The 12,265-nt window shown below is 40.8% G+C and overlaps 1 protein-coding gene across 1 annotated transcript in view; it reads left to right on the forward strand.

Moving 5' to 3' along the window:
• The first annotated feature begins 11,040 nt into the window (after positions 1–11,040).
• Positions 11,041–12,265, forward strand: part of ngfrb (nerve growth factor receptor b) — a 33,003-nt gene continuing 31,778 nt past the window's right edge. The window contains exon 1 of the mRNA XM_053639865.1: positions 11,041–11,122. Within this exon, the coding sequence (XP_053495840.1) occupies positions 11,087–11,122 (36 nt within the window). The 5' untranslated portion in view covers positions 11,041–11,086. The remainder of the gene's footprint in view (positions 11,123–12,265) is intronic.

Below are 12,265 nucleotides of genomic sequence, written 5' to 3' on the forward strand. Positions count from 1 at the left end.
GAAACAGACACTTAAAGGCTTGGACCTTATAAACAGACTTGCATTAAAAGATTACATGTACGGAGATTAAAGGGGCAATAAGGTTTTTTTTTCATTCGGATTGCTATAAAATCAAGTTCAAGAGTGAAGCACAAATGTGGTACAGCGCAAACTTTTTATTACTTACTGAAGTGATTATATATATATATATATATATATATATATATATATATATATATATATATATATATATATATATATATCACAGACGGCATGATGTTTTCTCCTAGGATTTCCTGACACTTCAATGAATCCATCTCGCCTTCCACACGCTACAGGTTTCCAGTGCCAGAGGATGCAAATCAGCCGCAGAGCATCACCGAACCACCACCATGCTCGACTGTGGACAGAGTGTTCTTTCTTCATTCTTCTTTCTCCAGACATACCGCTGATCCATCGTGCTGAAAAGTTCCATCGCTCCACAGAACAGAATCCCAAAACTTCTGTGGATTATTTATATGATTTTGAGCCACTTTTCTTGTGCTTTTGGGTCAGTAGTGGTGAACGTCTTGGAGTTCTGGCATGGAAAGCTTCTGCGTTTAGTACACGCCTTACTGTGCTCACTGAAACCTCAGTGCCTGTTACACCAAGTCACTCGACGGTTTTTCACAACCTGCCTTCTCAGAAATCTGCTTGCAGCCATTGATATCTTCCTTTTTCTGCCCCGTCCAGGTATTTCATTAATTTTCTACCCCTAGCCAGTTCAGGTATTTCATGTGTTCCAGCTCAAGCACACCTGCTGCAGCTAATAAATTCCTTGTTTAGTTGCATCAGGTGTGCTTGAGACAACACCTGTTTTGCATATCTGTGCTGTTGTGAGGGATTCTATTCGGGGGGTGAATAATTTTGTGACTGGAGAAATCATTACAAGTTGCATTTTCAGTTGAATTTGGGGAAAACACTTGAAGTATTCATTGTGTTGAACTCTTTCAGTCGCTCTTGTTTGATTTGTTCATTGCAAACAGCTGAAAGTCTGTACATTCTGACAATAAACCTGATGTGCAATGGCGGTTGAATCATTCTGACCACAACTGTAGTTTGACACTGGAGACTCCTTCCATTAAATAAGTGTTAAATAAATCCGATTGTTGTTTTCTTACCCCAATGTTCAGAGATTCAAATGTAATCATTCAAGTCTTCTGGTGTTTACAAAACATGGTCTCTGTTTTGCTTCCTTGGCCTTTACGCTTTCCCTCCGTCGCCATCTGTTCTGCAACACGGGAAATCGTTTGGCCAGGCAGAAACTTGTAACATTTGCAAACTTGTATTATTGTTTATGTTTGAACCAGGTTTGACTTTTCGTCCTTTCTGTGGAACAACACCGCAGACGTGCTGCGCTTACAGTAAACCACGTATTCGACCTGATTAAATACCCTGAGTGTGATGAGGGCTCTGCAGGTTTCCTTCATGCTTCAAAAGACGACATTGTCTTTGTAACTTTACGGTCTTGAGTTGGAAATGAGTTTGGATTCTGCTCTTGCTTCTCCTGATCGTACAGTATGCATCTACTGTGCCGTGCAAAAGTACCCACCCCTTTTTATAAATCGCTTCAACCTGGAACTGAACTGGACTTTGAGATTTGAGTGGCGGTGGTAGCTCAGCAGTAAAGGCTTTGGACATCTGACCAACTTTGAGGAGTGTCCACGCTGTGTCCTGTGAACGGCTTGTCTCATTTGACCTGTGGCTCTTTCCAGCGCCTGTAGAATTATCCTTGGCCTGAATAATGCACTCTTTATCCAGTCACTGACATAAAATCCCAATAAAACCCTTTTCTGTTTCCGGTTGTATAACTATAAAACCACCACAAAAAAAAAAGACCTTATGGTGCTGATATTAAATACAAATCTTGCAGATCATGATTCAAATAATGTTTCCTTTTATCCAGCTACCTGATTTATCAGTCACCAAAACTGGGCATAATTCACGTTTCCTCTCCATTATTTATTTATTTATTTATGTATTTATTTATACCTATAGAGTACAGTGACACAAACCTTACATGGTTTTTAGACACTTGGCATGTTATGTGTGTAGAGCATGTGCTTTTATTCCACATGATTTGTTTATTTCAGTGTAATTATTATTATTTTTTTATACGATTAATTTATTTTTACGGGTTTTTTTTGTTTTTACACACATCGTTTGTTTATTTTCAAATGATTAAAAAAAAAAAACACGACACGATTAAAGACGATTAATTTATTTTCATATGAAATTTTTTCCCATGGTTCATTTTTTCCACGTGATTTATTTTTCTCATGACTTTTTTTTTTTTCACACACTCCAGGCAGTTCATTTAGCTTCACATGTAATGTTTTACATGATTCATTTATTTGCACCTGTGATCTCTCCCACCCCTTTTTACACAATCATTAGGCCTACCTACTAGGAACTAATTCATTTAACATATTGATTTTAACTTTTAAATTATGTGGAGCACGAGATATTATAATATTGGTATAAAGATATAGAGATACATCTGGCACGCGGTTTGGGGGGCCAAACAGTGAATCCAAACATTTTGTGCAACAGCCTACTGACAGCCGCTAGGTGTCGCCAGGCGCGCGCAGATTGGCTCACAGCGCCTAACGATGGCCAGGTGAGGTGAATTCATGTCAGGTGAGATGATGACCTACTCCGTTATTTATTGCACTTTCCGAGGGGGCTCTTGTCTGTGTGTGTGCGCGCGCGCGCCTATATTGATGTGCCATGATGTGCGTCTCGAGTCTGTCTGTTTTCACCATCTTCTTTGCTGTTGTCTCACACTGTAAGTTTAAACCTAGCTCTGCCAACATGCTTTTTATTTCCCTCTCTCTCCTCGGGCTGTAATTACATGCACATCTTCATAAACTCTCTTGTGTCGTAGCGTTTGGTTCTCCAGTGGCGCACGAGCATGGGAGGGAAGCTGGTGTCGTCCTAGCGCGATCCGTGGAACCTGAACCAGGTGGGTGCACATGATGACCGTGTAAACTGTTGCATGACTTAACCCTTCCCTACTCTGAGGGTTGTTCTGTCTTTGTCTCTGTCTGTCTTCCTTCTGTGTGTGTAGATTCCCATGCTTCACTCCATCACCCTGTGAAAGTGATGCTCTGGGATGGAAATGATTTGGCTGCAGGATCTGGATTAGTAATGCTGGCGGTGTAACCCTGGATGTTGGGGGAAAAGGTACTCTCTAAACTTGCTCAAACAAGTGCCATAAATGTTCATAGCTGGAACCTTTTAGTGGGTGCCATTTTATTCTATACACAGTGCTGCTGGCTTCTGATTGGTCAGAAGGTCTTGATTGTTCTATAACAGCAGCTGTAAATCACAGGTTTATTAATGTGCTTATTTGTATGACTTTTGCATGGAAGTGTTTAACATTGGAGACTCCTTCTGTCAGTGTCAGCACTTTGCAACAGTCTGAGGTAAAACTAACTTCTCTAATACAGGGAAAGTGTTCAGGATGGAAGTACTTGTACTTTGTGGTTTCAGTGAGATTTACTTTTTACCTTTAATAATTGAAGTAGGAAGTAATCTCTAATGTACAGCTTTCAGTTAAAAAATACAACTTGAGAATAACTTCTTGTTTCTAGGAAAGGGGTGCTGAGGGATATTTCATCTCTCGACTCTGTTGCCTCGCTTGGTCTGTGCACGAGTTCATGGACGATTCCTCAGATGAATGTATGGCTCTGAATAAATATCAAATTCCTGAAAATGTCTTGCTGGCTCGTCTTTCTCTTGGCCACGTCTCAACTCATGAACCTCTCCAGCATGCTTGTGTTTAGTGCCAAGGTTGTTCCACTTCCCAGTGGAAGTGAACGCTAGTGCAGGGGTTATCAAACTACTCAAGTGTATGGTAAAATTCCTTTATACAATATATTGTCTATAGAGCATTTTGCATCTGGTCCAAGTGGACTCTTTAAAAATGTACATGAGGCTTAGCTGCATATGCTAAAGATTTCCCTACTGGGGGGGTTAAAACCAGCTTAAGTTTGTCTTTGCTGGTTTAAGCTGGATGTAGTTGTTTAAGCTGGTCTCTCAGCCTGGCCAAGCTGGTGTTCAGATACTTCTCAATAGTGGGTCGGCTGACTTTCCCAGCTATGACCAGGCTGGGAGACCAGTCTGGAGCTTGGGCTGGTTTTAGCTTTATTTTTTAGGAGAGTTATTGGTGATGGAATTAAATATAAGGAATGGAGACACTTTTTGGCCATACAGTAGATTTTTTTTTTTTTCACCTTTGTGAAAATACTTGTGCTAAAGTATGTGTTGGGGCTTTAGTTTTCTGTGTAAAGAACTTTGACTTGAGCTTAAACAATAATGGTTAAGTGGAAAGTGTGTGGAAATGTCAATCTAGGTCTGGTGACTGGTAAAATCACATGAATGGCAAGTCGATGCTTTTAACAAGACCCAATCTGTACTGAGGTAAAGAATGTCTTTAGTTTGCACCCCCCCTCCCCTTTACTTCACTGTTAATGTTCCCACTTATCTCTCATCTTGCTTACACAATTAAATCTGTGAGCTAGAACAAAGTCATGCAACTGTTACAGTGGTAATGAAGGTCAAATTCACATTGTTTGGAAAGAATGTGTTTTAATAGTCTCATTTCCCCAGCACATGATGGATTTTGCTGAGATCTGATATTAAACCACGGTTTCCTATCAAAGGAAGCCAGGACCCCTTAACCCATGATCCCCTAAAGGTGATATGAAACATGCTGAGTGCTGTGATCTTATTTTGTATGTTGATTTGCATACTTCCTTTTGAAGTGAGGAGTCAGTGATGGAGTTTTCAACTGCTTTGAGATGCACCACGTACTCTAGCCATGTAGGGAGAATGGCTTTACCCACACTAGTCCACTTTAACTAGGATGATGTTCATCAGTATGAAGTAGCAACATTCTAGTATTGAACAGCCCCAAGTTGGTAAAACTCCCCTCTCCCAACTTACCTGAACTTCACCCTCTTCCAAACAAATGCCAACCATTTTATTCTCCTCCAAGCAATGGCTGGGAAAACTGGTGAACCATGTTTTACGTTTACTGTAGCTCAAAACACGATCCTGAGGGTGGTGTTCATTCTAAAGTGCGTTTAACTGGATGAATTTTCTTTTCTAGAGGTATGGTTGTTCTGGTGTCCGTAACACTTGATTTCAAAGCCATTTTAAGGAACCCTGGAAGAACCTTTCTGAGAGCAGCACTCCCTGCTTTGAACTTTTGAAGCATAAGGAACATAACCGATTTTCCATTAAAGTATTCTTTTAAAGCAAGCTGTGTAAACATTCAAAAGGACAAAGTTCTGTATGGGGAGGGAAGAAGTGCTAACCATTTGCAGGATTTTAGCTGGCAGGTTTTCTTTTCTGGCCCAGATGTCAGAATACAGTGTGCTGAGAGGATGTGATTAACATGCATCCCTGTTCTCTGGATGGAAAAGTGTATGGGAGCTCAGTGTAGCTGCTCCGAACAATCCTGAGAGTTTAAGAGGGTCTGAACCTCTGGGAGAACGTGCATCTGTGTATCGCAAAGTCATTAATTTCCTGACATGGTGTCATGGCAGATTCAAAGGAGGCGATTGTTCCACAAAACTCCGGTCACACTCTTCTCACTGTTTAAACGAGAGGGCAAGTTGCTGCTCATCCCATAAAGAACTCTTTAATGAACATAAATCTGTTCCTCACACTTGTGTACACACACACACACACACACACCAACTAATTGTTCAGGCCGTTTGGCAACAACTGGAGCTCATGCGGTCAGGGTTTGAGAGATTGTTTCACAGATAAAGGAAGACAGAGGGTGAATTTATTCCAGACAGAAGGCATGTTCTCGAAATTAGGCTAGCATTTAGACTCCGATGGTTTGAAACAGAATTGTAAACACACACACACCTTCCTATATAGAAAGCAAGAAATTAAATGGCCAAAGAAAACAAATGTAAGTTACATGTAGTGCAATTAATTTTATTCTTCGCTTTCGCTACGAAAGTTTGCGAATGGGTTGACCGTAACAGTGACTACGTTTACATGGACAGCAGTAATCTAATTATTGACCTTACTCTGAGTAAGATAATATTGTGATTAAGGTGTTTGAGTCGCTTTTAGAGTACTCCTGTCATGTTCCCGTTTTATGTTATAGAACATAATTAGATTAACAGTCTGCGTCATTACGTCACCGCACCACACGGTGACGTGTATGTGTATATATATATATATATATATGTGTGTGTGTGTGTGTGTGTGTGTGTGTGTGTATATGTGTATATATATGTGTATATATAATATATAAAATTAATAGTTTACTTTATGTCCATAAGTTTGGCAAATATGTTCAGGTAATAGGGTTGACTGAAACTAAAATGTAAAAATGTTTTTCATAGCCATTAATGGACGCCTCATGGAAAAGGATGTTTCAGTCAATTGAGTGAGAAAAGAAGAAAAAAGATCTGAATGATAAGAGCTGGAATTCCCATCACTAGAGTTCATTATCATAAACACCCACAATATGTATTTGTGCCAGTACGTGCCGTTTCCCATTTTCTTTGCTATTATTCCTACCGCAAGATGGCGCACTAATCCAACAGCGCTTTCATTCATTTTCCCAGACGATTCAGGAACCTTCAAGTTACCAGTAAAAAAAAAAAAAGACTGAATGAATACTTTTCTTACAAATGTTTCACTGTATGTTTAATACATTGTGTTCGGATCACCATTACGAATCGACTCCCTAATAGCTCAAAACGTTATTAAACACATTGAAGGTGTTTCTGGTGTGACTGGAACGTGTTGGATGGTAATCATCTACCCATGAGTGAGATCCTATTGGTTCTGATGGTGTTTAATAGTAATCAGGAAATCCCTTATGGAAATCTTTAAGAATCTGAAGAAAACCATTAAGCTAATTCCTATCACCTGATGGAAAACATCAGAGATTTGCACTTGGTTTCTGGTGATCTGTAATGGAAGTGCAATCGAACGTGTGGTTCCTATAAAACTGTATGTGTGGGAAAAATGGACAGGAGATGGGAATACAGCCTGGATGGGACGCCCGTGCAGAGATCTTCTAACTTCTAACGTAACTTCCAGTCATTTTAAGAAAGCACTTTCTTCTAGTCAGGGTCACGGTGGATCCGGAACTCTGGCCGCTTGGCAGGAACACAACCTGGATACGACTCGGACACAATGATATGTAAAATACAGATCAATATTAGTTCATAACACTGTACTGTAAATATCTGTCTCCTGTAGAAACGTTTTACAGCGTCGCCATTAACCTCTACTAGAATGTATCATCTCAAAAGAGCAGATTTCCAGAAAAATCCTTTATGGCAAGCGTTATCAATGCTGGTGATTTACTTCAGGACAGAAGGTGCCAGAAGGAATGTTTAAAAAAAAAAAAAAAAAAATACAGCCTAAAAGAGGTGCAGCTTTAAATCAGAAAACGTGGGGAAGAAAAGCAGTTACAGCTGGGCCTGGAAACAGTTTCCCTGTAATGGTGTGCAGAAGAGGAATGGACCAGAAGAAAGGTCGGAGAATCAGGTCAGAGGAAACACAACCCTATCTGCACTTATTTACTTTTCTTAGATCACACCGGAGTCTACATTCACCAAGGAATTCCAATAATATGGTAGATCTGTAATGAGAATTATACTTATTTTCTATGAATGCAGCACTGACATTAGTCAAAATAAAGACTTCTACACTCTGGGGTTCTGTAATATACAGTATGTCCACTAACAATATTACATACAGTATAAAAAGCAATAGACGGTAGGTAATGCAGTAAATTTCCATTAGTGAGCCATTAGGGACTGTGCGCATTATAGTATAGTAGAGTACGGTATGATGGTTTCTACACCTACATAGTGCACTATGTGTTGAACAGCAGTGCATTTGGGATTCAGCTCTCTTATATACTTTATGAAGGGTGTCTAACTGCAGGTTAGAAAACCTCACGTGTCAAATGTGATGTTTCACACACTTTCACACGCACATTTTTCATTACATCTAATTGTTACAGGATTTGGTTATTTCTACATGCTCTGCTCTTATGGATAGCAAACCATTGCAAACACAACACAGGTCTATCCAAAAAAATATATCTTTTTAAATATAGGTGTGCAACAATTAACAACAGAACTATGAATTCATATGAGAAAAAATATATCTGAAGTATATTCCCATTGATATTTTTTTTTAGTACAGCTTAGTGACTAGGAACAGGAAATTGTTCAACTATGACCACCTGTTTCACAGGGGTATAAATATGAGGTAACACAGGCCAAATTCCCTTACACTGTGTCTGAAGCCGCTCACTCGTTCACTCACTCACGTTCCCCTATATAGCGAGTGGGTCAAGAAGGGAAGAAGTGAACGAAAAGAAGACAATCAATCGATAATCTGTATCATTTCACTTGGAAACATCTCGATCCAGATGTATTTTAATTAAGAGACGTTGCGCTTACATTTGTAAAAGTTGCCGCCTCTGGTTTATATTTTTGCGTTCTATCGCCCTTTTGCGTTGGAGTATGGGAAATAGTGCATTGAGTGCATTGTGGGTATAAACGAGTTTATGAATGTAGGGAATTAAGTTGTTCACTCCGAATTCGGACACCACTACAAAATGGCCGACACTTGATTATAGTGCACTCTATAGGAGATAGGGAACAGTTTCAGACACAGCGTTAGTCATTCGTAACAATGGGTAAGAACGAGGAATATAGCTGTGATGTGCAGCAAAAGGTTGTTGAGCTTCACAAAATGGGGCGTGTCTATAAGAAAATAGCACAAGCATTGAAAATGCCCATTTCCACCATCAGGGCAATAATTAAGAAGTTTCAGTCAAATGGAAATGTTATGAATCAACCTGGAATTGGACGCGTGTCTATATCGTCTCAACGTACTGTGAAGAGGACGGTTGGATCAGGGCTGTGGTTGGATCTTCCAGCAGGACAATGATCCAAAACCTCATCAAAATCAACACACAAATGTTTTACTGACCACAAAATCAAGGTCCTGCCATGACCATCCCAGTCCCCTGACCTGAACCCCATAGAAAACCTGTGGGGTGAACTGAAGAGGAGAGTCCACCAGCGTGGACCTCGAAATGTGAAGGATCTGGAGAGGTTCTGTATGGAGGAACGGTCTCAGATCCCTCACCATGTATTCTCCAACCTCATCAGGCGTTATAGGAGAAGACTCAGAGCTATTAACTCGGTAAAGGGAGGTAGCACAAAGTATTGACTAAAAGGGTGCCAGTACATGTACATGATATTGTGTATCCAACAGAAAGCAATTTGGGGCTCAGCTGTTTGGTTTCAGTCCCGCGTCCATTTCACTCAGCGATGCCTTTATGCACCGTCATCATCATTTACAAGCTCTGTTAGGAGCATTATGAGGGTTCCTCTGGCTATAGCCATTAGTCTCATTGAAAACATCATTTGTCTTGATCAGACTGGCTTTTGTGTACTTTGTCAGCTCATCCACTCTCATTCTCCAGTTCTTGTCCTTAAAGCGGATTCATTTTGCCGATAAACACAATATCCCAGTCCTTACTGGTGAGTAGAGACAAAAAGAACAGTAAGAGTGAGAAGACGAGATGGAAAAAGTGACACAAAAAGAACTGGTAGAAACAGAGAAATGTCAGGAGAGAGATAAAAGAAACCGAAAAGGAAAGATGGAGGCAGAAACGGGTAGGGAAACCATCAAAAAAAAAAAAAAAAAAAAAAAAAAAGACTGAGGTTGGACAGAAAGAAAGTGAGAAAGGGAGGGGATGTGACTGAAAAAGAGACAGAAGTGGAGAAGGGGACAGAAAGGATATAAAAAGATAAAGGGAGAAAAAGAGAAAAGAGAAGGAGGCAGAATGAGACAGAGAAGAAGAAGAAAAAGAAGAGAGAATATGGACAGAGAGGCTAGAGGGTCATGAAGAAGACAGAAAGACAGACAGAGATAGAGAATGAGAGAAAGAGAGAGAGAGAGAAAATTGGAAAGAGCACCAGAAAAGACATAAAAAGAGGAGTGAGAGGGGATAGACAGATAGGCCTGGGAGTGAACGACAGCGGAAATGGTGTTGGGTCCAATAATGCTGTATCTACCCCCTCACTCTCTCTCTCTCTCTCTCTCCCTCTTCCTCTGTCACTTTCTTCCCTTTCCCATTCTCTGCCCTATCCCTCTCTTTCTCTTTTCTGTACCATGGTTGAAGCCCTAACTGTTAGCACTAACACTAACACCTGTAGCAGCATCGGACCCAACACCAACCACCCTCTGTCTATCCCCTCTCACTCCTCTTTTAAGAAAAAGAGAGAGAGAGAGAGCACACGAGAGAGAAGAAAAGAAAAAGTGGCAGAATGGGACAGAAAGACAGAAGACAAGAAAGAGACAACACCTGAAAGAGAGACAGAGAAAAGAGGTAAAGAGGTAGTGCTTGAGAAGGAGGCAGGGGAGAAACAGAGAGGGACAGGAAAGACAGATGAGACTGATGTACAGAAAAGAGGAAGAAAAGGAAGAAAGACACAAAGAACAGGAGAAGGAGAGAGAGAGAAGATGAAAGGAAGCGACAGAATGGGGCAGAAAGACCGAGAAGATGAGAAAGTGACAACATGACAGAGAGAGAGAGAGAGAGAGAGAGAGAGAGAGAGAGAAAGGGGGAGGAGAGGAGGAGAGAAAAGAGGAGTGCCGGATCATTTCCTCTCTATTCACTCGCTCGGTCCCCTGAGCCGTCACTCCCTCACTCTCCTGTTCAGCGTGTAACGAGCGCGCGCGTCTCCTCTCTCTCTCTCTCTCTCTCTCTCTCACACGCACACACACACACTCTTCGTCTTTTCACTTTTGGACATCAATGAGCGCGCGTCTCGGAGCTCGCGGCCAGTGGAGAACTGTAAGCCGGAGAGCGCGCGCGTGCGTGCGTGCGTGCGTTAACTAACACAGAAAAGAGCGTGTAAACATCGCAGTGATGCTCACATCAACGCCTCACGTGCACCAGTGATTCATCATCATCATCATCATCATCATCATCAGTTTTCATTTCCTGGTTAGAGTCCGCGTGCACTTCAGAGGACGCGCAAAGAACTTAAACATGTACGCTGTAGTGCTCGCGGCAGTGTTCGGAGTGGTAAGCGTTCAACTTTGTGTGTGTGCGCGCGCGCGTGTGTGTGTGTGGGTTTGTGGGTTTGTGCGTGTGCGTATGTGTGCGTGTGTGCGTGCGTGTAGTGTTGATTATTTAGCTGCGTGCGTGTTTACAGGTTTTGACGTGAAAACTAGAACGACGCGCGTGCAATCAAGCAAAGCACGCGCAGTGTCAAACACTGCAACGCGTAACATTCACGTGCACAAAAGTTTGCTAACAATTTCCAAAGGGATTTAAACAATTATACTTTTATTTATTATTTATTTATTTTTGGTAAATTGTTACCAATCTTTTTTCCAGGGTATATTTTTCCAGAATATGTGTTAATTATTATTATTATTATTATTATTATTATTATTATTATTATTATTAATAAAGTTTTTTTAAATTTGATTTTCTATGGTGGTGCGTTTTGAAATGCAGATCCTTGCAGATTTATTTGAGGCAGGTGCACTTGGACAGAGTCCACACGACCAAGTGTGCTCTGAAAGAAAATATGCAACGGCTCTCGTGAATTTCACTCCAGTTTAATTTCATACATGTGATGATGTAAGACAGGGGTGTCCAATCTTATCCATAAAGGGTGCAGGTTTTCATTCCAACCAAGCAGAGTCTATTGAAAGCCAAGCTCAGCTGATTAAATTTTTGGGATCAGGTGTGGCTCCTGTTTGATTGGAATAAAAACCTGCACCCACACTTGCCCTTTGAGGATAAGATTGGACACCCCTGATGTAAGACAAGGCACAAAACTCACACCTCGCCCTTAATCCTCATCTTCACCTTTATGACTTTTAGTAAAAATGAGCCTAATGAAAAATGAGTGTGAACAGGGTGCTTGTAATCATATGCAGAAAAATCTTGTAAATGTTGTAAACGTAAAATAAAAAGAAGTGATTTAACCATGACGGTGTATTCCAGATCTAAAAGTGCAGTAATCCGTGTCATGGATATGATTTGATGTTAGTTAATATGCTCTTCTTGTGTATAAATGTACACGAGTAGGATACAGGATGAATGGAAGAGTTTGAGATTGGGGTTGTGCTGTGATGGCAGGAGAAGCAGGAGAGCTTGGGATCCTCTGGATGTAAGTTGCTTGAAGGTCTGAAGTAGAAGCCTGTGATTCTCAGA

Source organism: Ictalurus furcatus, chromosome 13, assembly GCF_023375685.1.
Source record: "Ictalurus furcatus strain D&B chromosome 13, Billie_1.0, whole genome shotgun sequence".
In the NCBI taxonomy this organism is placed as follows: domain Eukaryota; kingdom Metazoa; phylum Chordata; class Actinopteri; order Siluriformes; family Ictaluridae; genus Ictalurus; species Ictalurus furcatus.